The sequence below is a fragment of the Hyalella azteca genome, unplaced genomic scaffold (assembly GCF_000764305.2).
Source record: "Hyalella azteca isolate HAZT.00-mixed unplaced genomic scaffold, Hazt_2.0.2 contig12079, whole genome shotgun sequence".
Taxonomy (NCBI): domain Eukaryota; kingdom Metazoa; phylum Arthropoda; class Malacostraca; order Amphipoda; family Hyalellidae; genus Hyalella; species Hyalella azteca.
The window spans coordinates 256,307-274,255 of NW_025942047.1; the positions used below are offsets into that span (position 1 = coordinate 256,307).

Here is a 17,949-nt window from a genome sequence, read left to right on the forward strand (position 1 = left end):
TAAGAACAGTTTGAGCTGGGACAATAAACTAATATTTAGAGTAAGAAAGTTGCGAGAAGATCTTTTGCGCAGAAACATCTAAGCAAAAAAATGAGAACAGCTTTTAAATACTCAGAACTTTCTGAGAATATTTGCTACTAGGTACAATCTGTGAACAGCCTTTTTTCTGAATTCCTTTCACGAAGTAATTTCTGTCACATATTCTGTCAGAGTCGTGACTCGGAACTTCATTAGCAGAGTCTTAACTCAGAACCTAGAGAATAAAATCGCCCTCACCCAGAACGATTTATTAAATATTTAATCGGCAGCAGAAACGGAGTATCGACCGTATATTGTTATCAGCGCACTGCACGCCACCTGCAATGACCTCTTACAGTGGCCTCTTGCAATGTTTAGTTTCTTGGTTCAAAAATTAACGAGTAGAGTCGTTGGCTCAAAACCTCATCAGAAATAAGTGGGCGCAACGTCTCTGCACGTCTCCTGCAAGGCGTTGTGACCTCTAGCGTGCTCAGCTCCAGTCATGAAATATTCTTGTACTTATAATGACTGACTACATCACTTGCTCCGCCTTTCCGCATTCCCGCAGCCAACGAGGAAGGTTAATTAGGTCCGGCTAGGTTGGATTGGGGTAAAGAGTAAGGGTAAATGTAGAGGCTGGGCCTCACAATGTTATATTCGAGGACGTTTAACTAATGGCTTTATATTCGGAGACGTTGAACATGCTTGTGCAATGGTTATGGCTTTAAGCATAACTTCTTAGGTTATTTTTCCATCTGGTGTGCTCACCTACGTAAATAAATATTAAGTGAAGTGTGAAGTTGGGAAAACTGGTCACTGCCATACAGCCTATTTCTGAACGTCGTTTTATTCTCGTCTGTTCTGCATGCACTGGAGACCGGAAAATTTTAGTAATTGTAATGGGGCTGTGTCAGCGTTCACCAGGCCAAATATGGCCTGAAGCCTCGTCCTGTTATATGGCAAGTCATCCTCATCCTGTCAAAAAGCCTTCATTATCCTCTCATACTGCTCTCCTCGTCCTCCGATCATGCCATCCTCATCCTCTCATAATGCCTTCCTTTTCCTCTCTTCCTGCCTCCACTATCCTCTCATTGCTAAACAGATTTGCACCAATTAAGATGCCTCGATCTTGTATCCAGACGAAACCACCTTCAGTTGATGTGCCCTGACATCAATAGTAGAACTATGGTTACGTCACACAGCCAACTGTTTGGTGTACTGTCTTAGTATAGCATGTCGAGTTTTGATGCAGTTTAGCTTAGATACAGGAGACCCTGCATTAATTTTCTGCTCAGCCCCGCCATTAATTTTTTCAGGCCCCTTAGTTTTCTTGTGTCCATCTTAGCCCTCGAATTGGAGTTTTCATTGATTGTAAAGTTGCGTTTCAAGTGTTGTGATGGCATTTATGTGTGTATTTTCTTTCACTGTTATTCTATGGAAGGATCTTCTATAATATTATTAAAAATAAACAGCTTCATATATCGTATCGGATCGGCGACATATCGAACCCCGGGGGGTCGAGGACCGGACTCAATGAGTCGAAAAATTTATAGTGGTCGATAAATGGAAATGCAAGGAATCGAAGTCTTTCAGAACCTTGCACACAAATATAATTTTATGTAAATTTGAAATTTGTTCAAACATCAATCTACGAAACAGATGATATACAATTTCTAGAGGAATACAATTTTTATACTTGTAATGATATTTGGACAAACAAATAATTCCGTTCTTTAAAGTTCGTGCAGTTGAAACTGACGTGGCGACAGCTTTATGGTAGGTCGTCAAAAGGGTCTTTGTTAAGAAGGAAAATCAGTCTTTAATAAGAAGGATGCTACCCCTTTAGAGAGAGCAAATTTTCGCAAGAAATGGCTGGAGAGACTCAGGCGGAAAAACACGGAGATCAGGCCAACCACTCTCACGAGGTCAAGATAACACCGGCCGCACACGGTCAGTCAGCGGAGCTGGTAGACAAGTAAGAAGTCATGTCCATAGATTAAGGCCTGTAAATAATGTAAGAAGTAAACGCATGCATCAAAGTGAATGTGCACAAAAAGATTTAATGTTTTAACACAAATTCGGATTCTGTTTTGAACAAAAAAATTGAGCTGTTAACTGTGATCGAAAACGAGTGCATAGACATTATTTGTATTACAGAAACACTCCCTAAAAATCACGGGGGAAAATTGTACCTGTTGAATTTCAATTGCCAGGTTTTGATTGTTTTCATAACTTAAATGTAGAGCAGTCCAGTAGAGATGTAGCTTTGTGGATTAGAACCTCTTATGGGGCCCAGCAAGTCAAGTTATCTACAGAACATCAATCAGCTAGAGAATCAGTGTGGTGTGAACTTTCTCTCAAAGGCAAAGATATCCTCCTCATAGGCGTCGTGTATAGATCACAGTATAGATCACACAAACAGTTCCTCTGATAACGATAAAGTACTAAACAGTCTTTTACCAATCATGGCTTTCCGTAGGTCACACACGTTGATCGCTGTTGATTTTAATCATCCAAAGCTAGACTGGAGAGATGGATCCTCTCCAAGGGATGAGAATCACCCAGCATCCTTGTTCATGGAGTCTGTGAGAGACTCCTTTCTAGTCCAGCACGTTACTAAGCCAATCCATTAAAGAAGTAAACAGACTCCCAATATTCTAGACCTGGTGTTTACTAGTGATAAATCAATGTTAGATGAGCTTCGTCACGAGGCTCCATTGGGCAAAAGCCATCACCAATCGTTGTTTTTCAGTCTAAAGTGCTGTACAGAGAAGACGCCTCGAAAGCGTGAGCGTTTGAATTTTGCGAAAGGCGACTATGATAAACTCCGTGAAGAAGTGAATGCAGTGAATATTTCGAACTGTATTAAGGACATGAATGTTGCTGAGTCATGGTCAAGGCGACTATATGTCAAACTAAGTGAAGAAATGAATATTTCGGACTGGATTAAAGACATGAATGTTGCTGAGTCATGGTCATTTCTCAAGGACACGGTTATGTCTGCAGTTGATGCGTGTGTACCTAAAATTAAGCTTGGTGGAACCAAAAAAAACTCAGTGGATGAACAGTACAGTTCTAGCTAAACTGAAAACAAAGAAGGAAGCCTACCAGCGTTATTTACAGACTCGTAGCGCTGCTGACTATTGTTAGAAATTTCCACATTCCTTAGGATATAAATTTGTTATTTTTCTCCATGCCTATCGTTAGGCATGGGTTTGTAAATAGTAGGAGTTGGCTGTAAGACTTGGTGGTGTAAACATCACATTAATGGTGCTCCGTTAGAAGTGTATAACGCCATTCCATCTTAATTGCTATTTATTAATTTGAGTGATCGCTCTTTGGATTTTCGTTTTATTTATTTATGTAAATAATGCATGTTCGCGCTTTCTTTGGTTAGGAAAGGGCGGACTCCAGTGCTAAATTTGGGTTTGGCATTTTCTTGTGGCTCGACCACCTTAACTTTGAGCTTCGGCTTTTACTCTAATATTGGTTCCTAACCTATTGGGAAAGCTTGATGCTTTCTTAAGCTTAACTTACTTGCTAATTTTGGAGTCTGCCCTCTCTTTCTTCTTCTTTCATTATTTCCCTTAACTTGGCCTCTTAAAATTACAGCTAAGTCCGCTTGCTGGCAAAAGATTTTAAGGTTGGTGCGGGCTGTTGCTATTCTGAAATAGTGCGACATACATTTAGGCTAGTACTGAGTTTATATTATTGTTTTATTTTACAGCCATACTTTTGTTTGTTCAATATAATAAATGCGAGTCTGGTGGGATACGTATTTGCGATCTTTTTGGAACCGTCATCTGCACCTGGCTCAGAATTTAAAGATCCTTCCGAATGTTCTGGGTTGGTAAATTTGTTGCTTCCATGTGCGAATTTATTAAATCTTGTTGAAACATTGAACTAATAGTACGGTTTTACATAATTATATATTTCAAGGTTATTTCTCGATTCCACAGTTATGTTGGGCCGGGCTTGTTCGTCTGTGTAACGTCGGCGAGCCTGTATGAATCAGCTAGCAAGCGTTATTTTTTGGGACTTGGTTCCTTCCTAATTTCTTGTGAATGCGTCTTGATTCCTCAAGCTTGCGGGACCTGTCGTCTATGGGATCAAGCTCCTTGATAAAAGTTCAATCTGTTTACCGTTTTTTGTATTAAGCCTAACACTATAACCTATACACAAGAGCTCGAAATCAAGCTAAAGAAAGCTGTCGCACCGCAGTAAAAACCATCGAAAAAATATTGCTAAAAATGCAAAAAAGAACCCGAAAGCCTTCTTTTTGTACGCTATCTCGAAGTGCAAGATAAAGGACGGTATTTCTGATTTGAAAGTAGATCAACGAAAGATATCCTCTGATGAGGGCAAGGCTAACGTTCTTGATCAGTTTTTCAGTAGCGTATTCACTGAAGAGGACTTGAACAGTATTCCAGCTATTGAGGAGTGCCTAGCTAGTCGGCTCTAAATTAACAAGTTTTGAAATACAAGAAGAAGAGGTTCTCAAGCGCCTTATCGCTGTAAATCCAAACAAGTCATGTGAACCAGACTGCTTCCACCCCAGATTACTCAAAGAGTTAGCAACTGTCCTTGCCCGGCCCTTTGACGTCATTTTTTCGGAAAACTTTTAACGAAGGGATCTTGCCGGCTGACTGAAAAGAAGCTCAAGTGGACACCATTTTTCAAAAAAGTGACAAAAGCTGCCCGGGTAACTATCGCCCTGTCAGTTTGACGAGTGTCGTTTGCAAGGTAATGGAATCTGTTGTGAGGGATCAATTGATAGATCATTTGACTGCTAATAATATCATATCAGGCTGTCAACATGGCTGTATTGCCGGGAGATCCTGCACCATTAACCTCTTGTCTACTCTGAACGAATGGACCCCCCTGCTGGACGAAAGTGAGCCAGTAGATGCAGTGTACTTCGATCTTGCCAAGGCATTTGACAGTGTCCCACATGAGCGGCTGTTGCGGAAATTACAGTCTTTGGGAATTGACAGCAATGTACTCAAATGGATCAGAGATTTTCTAGTTGGAGACGCCAACGTGTCAGTATTAATGGGTCCGTATCAGACTGGGCTTCAGTGCGCAGCGGCGTGCCACAAGGAAGCGTTCTAGGTCCTGTTTTATTCGTTGCGTTTATAAACGATCTGCCAGAAGCTGTGTACTAGCGTGTGCTCGATGTATGCTGACGACACAAAAATTTATAATACAGTGAAGAATACGTCGCAAAAAGTACAGTTACAAGGTGATCTTGACAGGCTGGTTGACTGGGCTTATAAGTGGCAGCTACGTTTTAACGCTGACAAATGTAAAGTAATCCACCTTGGCATGAATAATGAACAGCAAAATTACATTGTGAGAAGACACGGTTGCAACGACAGAGTGATGATGTCGAAGTCGACAGTGGAAAAAAGATTTAGGAGTTAATATCGACAATGAGTTGAAAATTTTTAAGCATATTGAAGGTCAAGTTAATATAGCCAATAAACGACTTGGACTGATCAGACGCTCTTGCGAGTTCCTAGATGCAGAAGCGATGAAGCAGTTGTTAGTTGCTGTCGTGCGCCCGAACCTAGAGTTTGGAAACGTCGTGTGGTCACCGAAACTTGAAAAGGACAAAAATTTAATAGAGAGTGTTCAAAGACGTGCAACAAGGATAATTCCGGGCTTGAAAGGCAAGTCCTATGAGAAAAGATCAAAGATTATGAAGCTTCCAAGCCTCAGTTACCGACGTCTGCGTGGGGAACTCATTGAAGCATACAAGTATACTCATGGTTTATACAAGGTTCCAGAAGGATTACTAGAATTTGAAACAAGAACCCATTAACACCAGGGGCCACGGCTATAAACTAAAAAAACTGCGCTGCAACTTCTCCACGCACCAACATTTCTTATCGCTTCGAATCACCGACATGTGAAACAGCCTATCTATGAACGCGTTCAAGAAAGTATGAACGCGTTCGAGAACAAACTAGATAAAGCTATGGAAAAATATATGTTCAGATTTCGAAATACCTAGCACCATATCGAACCCGGTGGAAGTCGAGTAGCTATTTCAAACTATCGTCAGTCATGAAAAGATCCGGTCAAATGAGACTATTTTAGATCTTCTGTGAACAAGTCACGAAAAGGAAAAGAATCGGCGACAGGCCACATCAGGCCTACACTTCAGCGCCGAGATCACTATGTTATGTTATGTTAAAAGAATGGCTCTTCAAAGGCTTAATAGCCTGCAATAAATTCAATAAGCTCCGAGCACAGAGTTTCGGACGCCGAAGATGTAACCAATGAAGACAACCACGAACGTGAAATAAGAAAGCAGAGACAAGATGGCCAGATATTTGTTCAGCTTGGTTGGAAATGTGAAGTCCTCGGCTTCATCTGTCTCTTCGTCTTCATCTTTATAAGGATGGATCTTCACTTTCTGTAGGAGTAAAGGAACGATTTACTGACTTATGATTATATATAATAATCATTCGAGATGATTGTTAAGCTAGGAATTATTGATATTTTGTGATATCCCTACAGATCGAAAATAAAAAAAGCTGTGACTTGCAAAAAACCTCTCTCAGTTATCTCATTCCGTGATAATCATTAAATTCGCAATTCTAAATATTTTTTATATCGTCCACAGATCTAAAGAAAAACTGAAATCAAAATAGATAGGTCTGTCAATGTATCCACCTCATTTACGAGTGTAAATTAATCTACGTTGAATCAATTTAGAAGTGGAATCCCATTTAGGAGCCAGCGCCGCCTGCACGAAGGCTTCCAGACTGAACTGGTCTCTGAAGCCAGTCATACCATTTTATTCTCTGATGGAGTTTACATTGCCACACAAGAATATCTGAAGGTTTGATGCCCGAATGTTACCATCACGGGGACAAAGCCACCAGAAAATGAAGTACCGCTCCCGCCCTTCAACCATCACTTTGTTTTTCGCCCCATGAAATTTATCTAAAAATGTTTGGAAGTTGCAGGGTTTGGCAGTGAGAGGAAACGCGGCTGTCCAGCCCCACTTTTTACCATCGCTCCCCCCATGGCACTTTCTTGCCTTACCTTCAACCATCGGTCCCCTTCCTCCTTGTCGGGTCCCAGCTTCCGGTTGACTATCTCGAGCAGCACCATGCAGAAGAACGCAACTGCCATGATCAGCACGTGGATGAACATCCACGAGTCGATCATCTTTGGATCTGCCGACACCGGCAGCGTCGAGCTGATCTAAGAGTAAGAAAATTACAATTAAAATGTTTTAACTGAAGAAATAAGCGATCGTAGTGTAACCGAGGGTTACCATGACCCTTTCGCCACAAAGCAAATCTGTAGCATGTTATTTCATATTAAGATGATCCGGGGTTTAGGACCCGAGTTCCGCGGTGTCTTCCACCAAGCGGACCACTTTATACTGGTGGCTTGTGCTAAGAAAAGCTAAGTGCTTGGGTGAGTGCTTGGATAGGATTTTAATTAGCAAGATTTAAAGTTAGGGAACAGTGTATACAATAATTTGTAACGAGTTTCTTTGTAGTAATGCTTCATCTATCAAGCCAACTTCTGTGAAAATCTGATTTTATTTACTGCATGTTAACTGCAATTTGAATTATTACTATTGCACTCATAGTTAGTCAGACCACTTCAATAGCTGTGAGCCAGCTACATTATTATATTGATGTTCTCAGGGATAACGGTTTATTCATTTTATTCTAGGATAGTTTAATTATTTTCACTATGGTTAGTTGCATACCTAACTTACTGCAAATGTGTATCATATCTCCTCGACACCCTTTATTTGTTTACAACTTAACTTGACGCCTCAGACCCAAATTCGTATCGACTCCAACCTGTCGATCTTATCGAAACTTCTCGAGCGCGTTGTGGCTCGGCAGCTAAATAACTACCTTCATAAGTCAGGTCTCATGCCTCGCCTCCAGTCTGCATACCGTCGTCACCACTCACTCGAGGCCCTCATGGTGGCGCTTGTGCTGACCAGACTGGACTATGGCAATGCCACACTCTACGGACTTCCCATCACGGCACTTAACAAACTACAATTCGTAATGAACGCTGCAGCGCGACTCGTTTGTGCCCGGCGGAAATTTGACCACGTGACACCGATTTTGCGTGACCTTCACTGGCTGCGCATCCAGCAGCGCACGCAGTTTAAAGTCGCTGTTCTGACGCTCCGCTGCCTCCATGGTTTAGCACCACCTTATCTCGCTGAAGGCCTGCGGCGCGTGTCGGATCTGCCTTCTAGAAGGCGACTGCGTTCCTCGTCGAAGGCTGACCTCGTCGTCCCGTCCTCACGTCTGTCCACAGTCGGCGACAGAGCGTTCCCAGTCGCTGCGGCCAGAACATGGAATGGTCTGACAGCATCGGTGACATCTGCTTCTTCGCTGCCGTTGTTTCGTCGACGCCTAAAAACAGAACTTTTCCGTAGAGCCTTTAAATCTTAGACCTAGCCGTCATCTAATCTATTATGTATATTACTGGTTTAGCATAGGTGTTGTTTGTTCTAGCATAGACGTCGTCAGTCTTGGCATATGTCCTTTGTTTTAGCATAGACGTCATCTGTTTTTATCCTCTCGTGTCTTTTTTAGCCACTTGTAACGTGCCCTCGAAGTTCGATCTTAACGAGACGCCACGACAATCTCTTCGTGGAATAATAATAATAATAACTACATTATGAAGATTGCGTGCTGAATATTATTTCTAATTTACTAAATTTCATTACTTCTGACGGCATTCAGCCTTCATAGTGCGTGCATTAATTAGGGCTATTAATTTCTCCCACAGTTACTGATTGCCCATCTTATGCTCCTTACGTACACTTTAATTCACTCTAGTTACCACCCAACTTAAAATCAATCAAGGTTCTTGCTTAACTCATTCTTTCCGGGAATGCTGTGTAATTATTCACATGTGATGACAGCCCATAATCCAGTATACTTAAAATATACCATTGTTTTACTATTCCACCAAATGAATTATTAAGGTTGCCAAAGACATAAAGTGGGTCCTTCAGACCCCACCCGCATCCACGCGCCGGCAACATGCATTGGATATCTATTTTAAGGGGAGCGTCTACCCTAAAATTGAAAATTTTCACTTTTTCGGTTTTCATACTAATTTTAAAGCTGACATTCTGCCCTATCCAACGGTACCACTGCCATCTCTCTACGTTGATTTATGATTTCACGACATTTCATGAAAGGGGGGCGGGTGGGGAGTTCTTTAAGTAATTAGATAGGAACTAAATTCAACTAATTAGCTGGTGAGCTCTTTATATATAGTGTCTACTTGAGTTGTGCTGCATTTACGTGTTTAGTCTCATCTTAAAGCTGACATTCTGGCCTATCCAATGGTACCACTACCATCTCTGTACGTCGATTTTTACGTACACGATACTTCATGAAAGGGGGGCGGGGATGGAGTTCTTTCAGTAATTAGATATGAGATAATTCGCTGTCCACCACTACAAATATAGTGTTTTTGTGAGGTCTGACTCAGTGTGCCTCCGGGCTTTGTAGGGAGAGATGCGCATGTAGTTGCTCCCATCATTTTTGAGTGGAATCAAGCTCCAGAAACGTTTAGTTTGGTATCTATGCTACATTGAGCGCATATTGTGGTGCGCGCGGGACTTTGTCGCGCTCTCCTCAACATTCACACTTATTGTCAACCCATCATTCTTGAGTGGAATCAAGCTCCAGAAACGTTTAGTTTGGTATCTATGCTACATTGAGCGCATATTGTGGTGCGCGCGGGACTTTGTCGCGCTCTCCTCAACATTCACACTTATTGTCACGGAAAACCTATCTCCTCCTAGAGTTTTGAAGCTACAACAATGAGACATACACCATTCGATTTGCAAAGAATAGATCTACAAAATGACTTGGCCGTTTTTTCAATTTCGTCATAATTTGGATTTTATTCCTGAAAAAGGGGGGTGGAAAGGGGTAAAATCGAAAAATTTCCGAAAACTTTACGAAAAATGCTCCCACACCCGCAAAAATTAGAAATTCAAAAAACGGTTAGGTCGTTTGATGGATAAAGATTTTACGCATCGAATGATATGTGTCTCGATGTCGTAGCTTGAAACTCCTAGGAGGAGATAGATTTCAAAAGTACCCCCTTTTTTGACCGTTTTCTATGAATTTCAAGTTTTCTTTCATTTTTTTCGAAAAATTCACACGAACAAAATGTGAGTTTTTTTCCATTTTACATATGTGTATCAAGTTTCAGAGTGATCCGTTTGTAAATAGCCGAGATAATTTTTGTGGTAGACGCTCCCCTTAAATATAATAAATGTAATTAAAATAATATATATGATTGCATATGCATTAAGAGCTAGCCGTCGAATAATACACTATCAGAATGGAAGATTCAAGCTTCAACTAAAATTTTTATAAAAGCGGCAGACTATTAATGAAATGCATGTATGGTACGAGGCAGGATATATGTAAATAATATACTATCAGTGTATGCTATTCAGGCTTTAAACTGAAATCCTTTAACAATAGAGGTTGACAACTAAGTGAATATTCGGTGAGAACTAGCAGACAGTGATACACATTATGCCTGCGAAACCTGAGATTACAATGAATGAATATATAATGCTGGATATATTTCCCACATGGGTGGAAAAGATAGGCGGTTCCCTTATCTGCATGAGTAAGGATCGTAGATGGTTCATTTCGAGCTTTCCTCATGAATTTTAGTTGCTTATAGATCTTACCTGTTTGAGTCAATCAAATGGTTTTACGTCCTGCCTTGGTTAGGATCGTAGCTATATTTATACATTCAAGTTGGCTGAGGAGAGTCGGTTGATTATATATCCTGCATGTATACCTGGGAGAGGAGGGGAAGTTAGATTTATTTCCTACCTACCTACCTAGGGGGTATTGGTTGTCTTTCCTATACCTGGGTGATGTAGGGCAGTTGTTCGTATTTCCTACCTGGGTGAGCAGAGCTGCCATGACGATGAGACATGATATGCTGACGGTGAGTCTGTCACTTAGGTTTTCCAGAGGTATGGCGAAGACGCTGAGGCCAATCAGCTCCATGACGAAGCACGGCAAGAAAGTGACAAGGATGTCACTGCCATAGCGACGTGCGATCCGTAGCTCGAACATCATCTGTATAGCGTGACAACTAATGTAGAATTTCTCGCGAACTTACTTCGTAATGTTAGTGATAAATGTGGTCCAATATATTTTATATCTCCAAAGAACCTTTTTAGTCCTGCTTTTTAAGACACTGTGAAGCTTCGGTTTGGATTACCGCGACCTCTCATTTTCGGTTTCAGAATCACAAGACTTTTCAACTTATTTCATGTGAACGCAAGGCATCTTACAAAAAGCGTCAAAAGACACAGAGTGTCTGCAATCATCTACGAATAAACAAGGGACAAGTTATAACCTGCCTGAAGTCGCCACAGTCCCCCCCTTTCTTCCCCTCATAAAGGGGGGAAGGGTTAGGGCATTTTTTAATGCATTTCTTATATTCGGCCGTGTCTGTCCCGAACGTATCAGGTACCAAAAACGCGCGCTCAGCAGTCGCCCGATGGTTGTCAAGAAGTAGACCGGATCCTAATCATGTGCTTATTTCCCTCGTACAACCAGAACCTAACGTGGACATATGGCCGCTAATTTACACTGCTAGACGAGCTTGGGGCGTCTTTGAGCCAGCGGCTGACAGGAATAAAAATTTTGATGGGGAAGGTTCTGACCGTTTGTTGATCATCCTGATTGGACTTCTTCTTGAAGTAGATGAACTGGAAGAGCTGCAGCGGCGAACCGATGTATTCCAACAACTCGTCTTGAGACAACGACCATTGAACGTCCTTGGAGTTGATCTTCCCTCGAAGGGTCAGGTTGAAACGGCATGTCTGTTTAGATTAATGGAGTAAAATATTAACGTTATCAGGGTCAGATTGAAGACGCAGGTCGGTTTAGATCCATGGTGAAACGCGAAAATTATTAGCGTCAGGGTGAAGTGGAAGATGTGTCCAGATCGAAAGTGAAAGGTGAACATTATTGGCGTCAGGTTGAAGTGGCTCGTCTGTCCAGAATTCTAGTGAAAGGCGAACTAAATGAACGTTAGGTTGAAGAGGACGTCTGCTGTTTAATTTCATTGATAAATGAACATTTATTATATCTTTAATAGTGTTTAAAATTATATTCGTTGTCCGTAGTCAAACATTAGTGGTCACGGCACATAGATTAAACTTAAAAAATCGAGTTATGTTTGTGACTTTGTGTGGATGTCAAATTAATTAAAGACAAATACATGAATTTTTGAAGGTTCGACTGAAACTGAATTCATTGCGTTCTGACATATCGTCGGCAGACTGACCCCTCTGAATATCCGCGGAATTATTTTGTGCCAAACAAATATCCGAACCCACCAGTCAACCTTACAATGAAATGACTTTTATTACTGATTCTTTAAATTAATTCGTAATTAACGTTATTTAAACGTCCTTTGCTTGGCGGGAAGACTCACTTGGATATCGAATGGGTAGATGTAGAGATCCATTGGGCACATCAGCGTCACAATTGCTGACTTCCGATGTTTGACGAGTACGTCCTTCCCTGCATGTTCTATCACTGCAAATTGATACAAAAAGTTAACCTTGATTATAAATGATATTCGAGCCATTAAAGCTAGAGCTTAATAAATAATGACATTAAAAATATTTGTTAAATCCATATGGAAAAGTTGAGTGTAAAGAAATCCTTGCAACACGATTTTAAAGGTATCTTTTACGAGACAATCTAATGTGTCATTCATATGAAACAGTTGAGCGTGAAGGAATCGTTGCAACCTAGTGTTAAACGTATCATTACGAGACGGTCTAATGTGTCATTCATATGAAGTTGTGCGTAAAGGAATCGTTACAAAATAGTGTTAAACGTATCATTACGAGACAATCTAATGTGTCATTCATATGAAGTTGTGCGTAAAGGAAACGTTACAAAATAGTGTTAAACGTATCATTTACGAGACAATTGATCTAATGTGTCATCCATATGAAGCAGTTGAGCGTGAAGAAATCGTTGCAACATATTGTTAAACGTATCATCTATGAAACAATTTATCTTATGGGTCATCCATATGGAATAGTTGAGCGTAAAGGGATCGTTGCAACATAGTGTTTAACGTATCATTTAAGAGACAATTAATCAATCTCGATAATCACATTCCAGCCCGCAGGCTGAAAAATGATAATTTATTTAAACTAACTTAAACTTATGAGAGCCGTTGATTATTGAGCCCATATTTTAATCGACTTATATGAGACGCGAAGCTAGAAGCAATGTTATCCNTGCAGACACAAGTTAAAAATAGTAAATGAAATTGCAGAAATGTTAGACATGTTTGGCAAATGCGTGAGTCTTCGCTTCCATCCACGGGTATTATTGATACTGTGGATATTCATATCGACAAATTCAGTGGTATTAAGTTGAAACTAATAAATCATAGTCCGACTAATGAACATTGTCCGACAATACAATCTATACCTAAGTTAGAAGTGATGGAACCATAGCCCGACATGATCTTATGTTAGACAATGTAATCTCTGACTCTACCTCAAGTTTATCTAATGTTAAAAGACAATGTTATCACTAGTATATGAACTCGTACTGCCAAGGTTGACCATGTTGAACTGATTGCCTTCCTTCGCCGTGAGGCTAAGGACGTCGTCGTTGTATCGGCGGTTCTTCAGGTAGAGCCAGAGGCACAAGCTCGCCTCGGTCGAAGGTTTCCCCAGGTTCATTGGAACACTCACGTTATACATCATCTTATTTTCGGTAGCCTGCACTTTTTCGTACTGTTGACCGTAACTTATTGCCGAAATGATATCTTCTGCCATGAACTCGATCATGATGACTTCATTGGGTTCTGTGGAACGGTAAACGACAGTGCTTTGTAAAACATTATGCCTTTAGCCTTATTTTAATGACTTATAGCCTTAAGTTAATTATGTTATGTTATTTATATTGTTTTTATGTATTAACATAGCACATTATGTTAATTTTCTTGACCAATATCTCAAGAGAATTCAAATGAAATGTGAATCAGATCAAACAAATTTTTCCTATATAAATTTTCAATTAATTGAAAGGTGTTTAGCTTTGTATTAATTGTAACTCCCGAAGGATTTTTTGTATTCGTATCTGTTTTGACATTGTTGATTTTTTATTGTCAACTTGTGCAATGTGCATTCAACGATGATCATAACTTTTACGGAAGCTTTTGACAATGGCTATCGATAGTTTATCATGAACATCGGTTCTTGAATGGTTGCAAAGTTAAAGTTATAAATTAATATTTTTGATATTTTACATCTAATATTCTAGAAAAATTATTGCAAGCCACTGAAAAATGATTACGTGGACGTGAATTACTCATTCAATGCAAACTTTATTTTAAAATCCGCAAAAAAATTATCCGCAAACATATAATCAGAATACTATATTTTTGTAAGAAATCTGTCAATGTTACTCGTATTCCACATTGCATTGGATGCACTCAATAATTCTCGAAGCAAAATGTAACTACACACTTAAATTTCATATATTTACTTCACTCACTGAGGTCAGATACAGGATTATCCTGTAGATCGGATCCCGTAGTGTACGCCAATCCCGAGACGCTCAATCCCGGGACGTTCAATCCCGAGACGTTCAATCCCGTAGTGTACGACAATCCCGAGACGTTCAATTGTGTTGGTGCGAATGTTTGAGCTCGACACGCACGAGCGAAGAGCAGCAGAGAGAGCAGCCGCAGCAACTCCATCATCCTTGCTGCTTCTCTTGACTATTTCTACTTGTTTATTATTATAATTAAAACAAAGAGATGAATTAAACTTTTGTTACATAATGAATTTTCTCAGTACGCCAAAAATTTGAACTACATCTGCAGAGATGAAATTTAAGTCCTTATTTGTTCAACGTGCTCTATATGACTTCGACTATATGACCATAAATAATTCATCCATGACTTAGCGGCTGATTTCTAGCCTGTGTCGTGCCGTGCCGAAATCGCGGAATTACCGATTCTATGAAATCGGCAGCCAGTTTGCCGAATCTGTAGAATCAGCATTTCGATACTGATTCAGAAAATCTGACGGAGAGTTATAACATAAATCGACAGCGTTAGAAAAGGTTAGGTCGAGTTCGGTCATGTTCCTTTTTATTTAAATGTTAAAAAATTGTCTGACTGACCTAACACCAGATTCCTATAGGATAGAAATGCTGATTTTAAAGATTCGGTAAACTGGCTGCCGATACCATAGAATCGGCAGTTCCGCGATTTCCGCACGACATATACAATTGGTGGATTTAGCTTGAAAAGCTGTCAGTACGTGATTGGCTGGCGGCATTACAAACTCGTAACTATTTTTGATTACACGAAAATTGTGCAAATACATTTGTGATTAGCAGACATCAGAAATTGACGCTGTCATGAGATTTTATGTTGATATTGATATTTTTATTTAAAGTTGAAACAATAATCATGCGGAAATAAACATCAAATTGAAATCGGAAAGCTGACCAATAACATAATCGGTAAAACTCAAACAAACTCGAACTCAATATATGGAAACGACATGGATTTTTGGCTAATTTTATGTTCTATTGGAATAATAAAGGTAAAAATGATCCACATCCACATTGCTACGATATAGCACCATGTACGCGATAACCGAAGGTCATGCTACCAACGATTGATGATGATAGAAAAATAAATATTTTTTAATGTGTAGTTCTTTAATCAGCAACCAAGAAAAATTCAATTTTATCTGCATTTCAACATTGCGCTGAAGTTCCTACGTCAACGTGGAACATCACCTGCGAAGGTAATAACATAGTAGCCTTTTCTACCTTGAAGGTTAAACTTCGATCAAAAATTATTCCTTTCTTTAGAGTAGTTGAGGTTCTTATAACTATATCTATGCACGGCTTAAATTAAACGATATTAATATAGAGAAATTAAAAAACCTGATATAGGAGTGTTTTTTTGGCCGATTTTTGAGCCTTTACTGGAAAATTAAAGCAAAAACTATTGCAGATGATTGAAGCGCTAAAATGCCACTTCGCCAAAAAAATTAGTAATGTGACAAATTGCATTGGAAAAGATCTTAAATTTTCAGCAATAAGCACGGTAAAAACAATCCAATCTTGCACAGTGACGTAAATTGGATGGTCCAATATAACGACACGGCTTAAATATTCATACTAATAATACCTCTGATGACAATGATTAGAACTACATTGTTTCTCAAATATGATTCTTTTCAAGGAAAACATGCCAGGTAAAAAATTGATGCCAGGACAAAAACTTATTATTCAACGATAACCTTCACTTGAAATTATGTGAAGCTGATGTGACAAGGAATATCCATCTCTCTGTAAAGCCTGAGCGCACAAAGGATAATAAACAACAGAAATTTTGAACCCTCCTAATCGGTTTGGCTGTCAAGATTCTTCGAAATGTTCTGCAAAAAATCTTGGCCTTGGGTGAGAAGTAATTTCTTAAATCGGCACGAAATTGCAGACGTCGTGACAAAGAGGTTCGCTGCCACCGAACTGCAAAAAGTTGATTGAAGCTGTCCGTTCGTGTGCCGATGCTGCGACACACGAACATTTATTGACTTACCTGCATGTTAAATTATACCTTTCATTCTAGTGGTCGTGGAAATACAAAGAGCCTTTAGAGTTTAGATCATGAAGAAGTGATTCTTCATTTGTTAAAAGCGTTCGTTGTTTTCACTCCATCACAACACAGATACTTGCGTTGCCATCAGCACACATTAGTTAAGTATCTTTACCACCATCATAAATATCCATGCCTTATGTCGCCAAGCGCACCATCAACAACACACACGATATATAACTTAATTATGATTAACTTTATTAAATATGTGAGGTATTACAAACGCTATAAATAAATCTCGTGCAGAGCTTTTTAGAAGCAAGGATTTGACTTATTTTTTTTTTGTTAGATGAAGGCATTTATGACCAAATCAAGAAATATCTTGTTAAATCTAGATATTTCTGGATTAATCATGAAGTTTTAGTTAAATCATGAATTTCCAGTTATAACATTATGTTTCCGGTAAAATCATGATATTTCTGATTAAGCCAAAATATCGCAATTTCTGTGGCTATTTGTGATTTCCTGATGTGAATAGCGCGAGTAGTTATTTTAGTCTACTAAATAATTGATAATAATAAGACTAAATAGTAGTTAGTTTCAACCAAATAAATAAATAATAAATTCCTACGGTGTGACCAAAGATACTAAAGTTTCCAAACCGACCACTGAAGGACAAGATAGCGACAGGGTGAAGTGTATCGGTCTAGATCTAGTTGATCTTGACCGAGTTGTCATCGTGGCTACAAATGGTCAGTGAAGCATGTGAGATACTTGGTACGTGTGAGATGAAGAAGTAACGCGAGGTGTCACATCTTGACACAAAGAAGTAACGCGAGGTGTCACTTCTTGACACAAAGAAGTAACGCGAATGTCACTTCTTGACACAAAGTAGTAACGCGAGATGTCACTTCTTGACACAAAGAAGTGACACGAGGTGTCAAGCGGCAAGTCTTTGTGTCAAGAGGAGACACGAGGTGTCACACGGTATGCCTTTGTGTCAATAAGTAACGCCAGGTGTCACTTCTTGAGACAAACAAGCGACACGAGGTTTCACACGGTTAACCTTTGTGTCAAGAAGTAACGCGAGGTATCACTTCTTGACACAAAGAAGTGACACTAGGTTCTCGAAAACCTTCAAGGTTTTCGAGGTGGAGAATGGAGTCACAATGTGGAGGTGGAGAATGGAGTCACACAATAGGGAATGGTACTCGGCCCTATCATCTTTTTCATAAACACCGCCGACATAGATGTGGCAGTGCATGAACTACGCCCCTG

The 17,949-nt window shown here is 39.8% G+C and overlaps 1 protein-coding gene across 1 annotated transcript; it reads right to left on the reverse strand.

Moving 5' to 3' along the window:
• Positions 1-6,231: 6,231 nt before the first annotated feature.
• On the reverse strand, positions 6,232-12,592 carry LOC125178718 (glycine receptor subunit alpha-3-like). The gene is made up of 5 exons (XM_047883136.1): positions 12,514-12,592; positions 11,738-11,896; positions 10,965-11,144; positions 7,075-7,236; positions 6,232-6,439 (listed from the first exon to the last, which is right to left on the reverse strand). Exons 1-5 carry the CDS (start codon positions 12,553-12,555, stop codon positions 6,257-6,259), a joined length of 726 nt encoding a protein of 241 aa, XP_047739092.1. The 5' UTR covers positions 12,556-12,592; the 3' UTR covers positions 6,232-6,256.
• Positions 12,593-17,949: the final 5,357 nt, after the last annotated feature.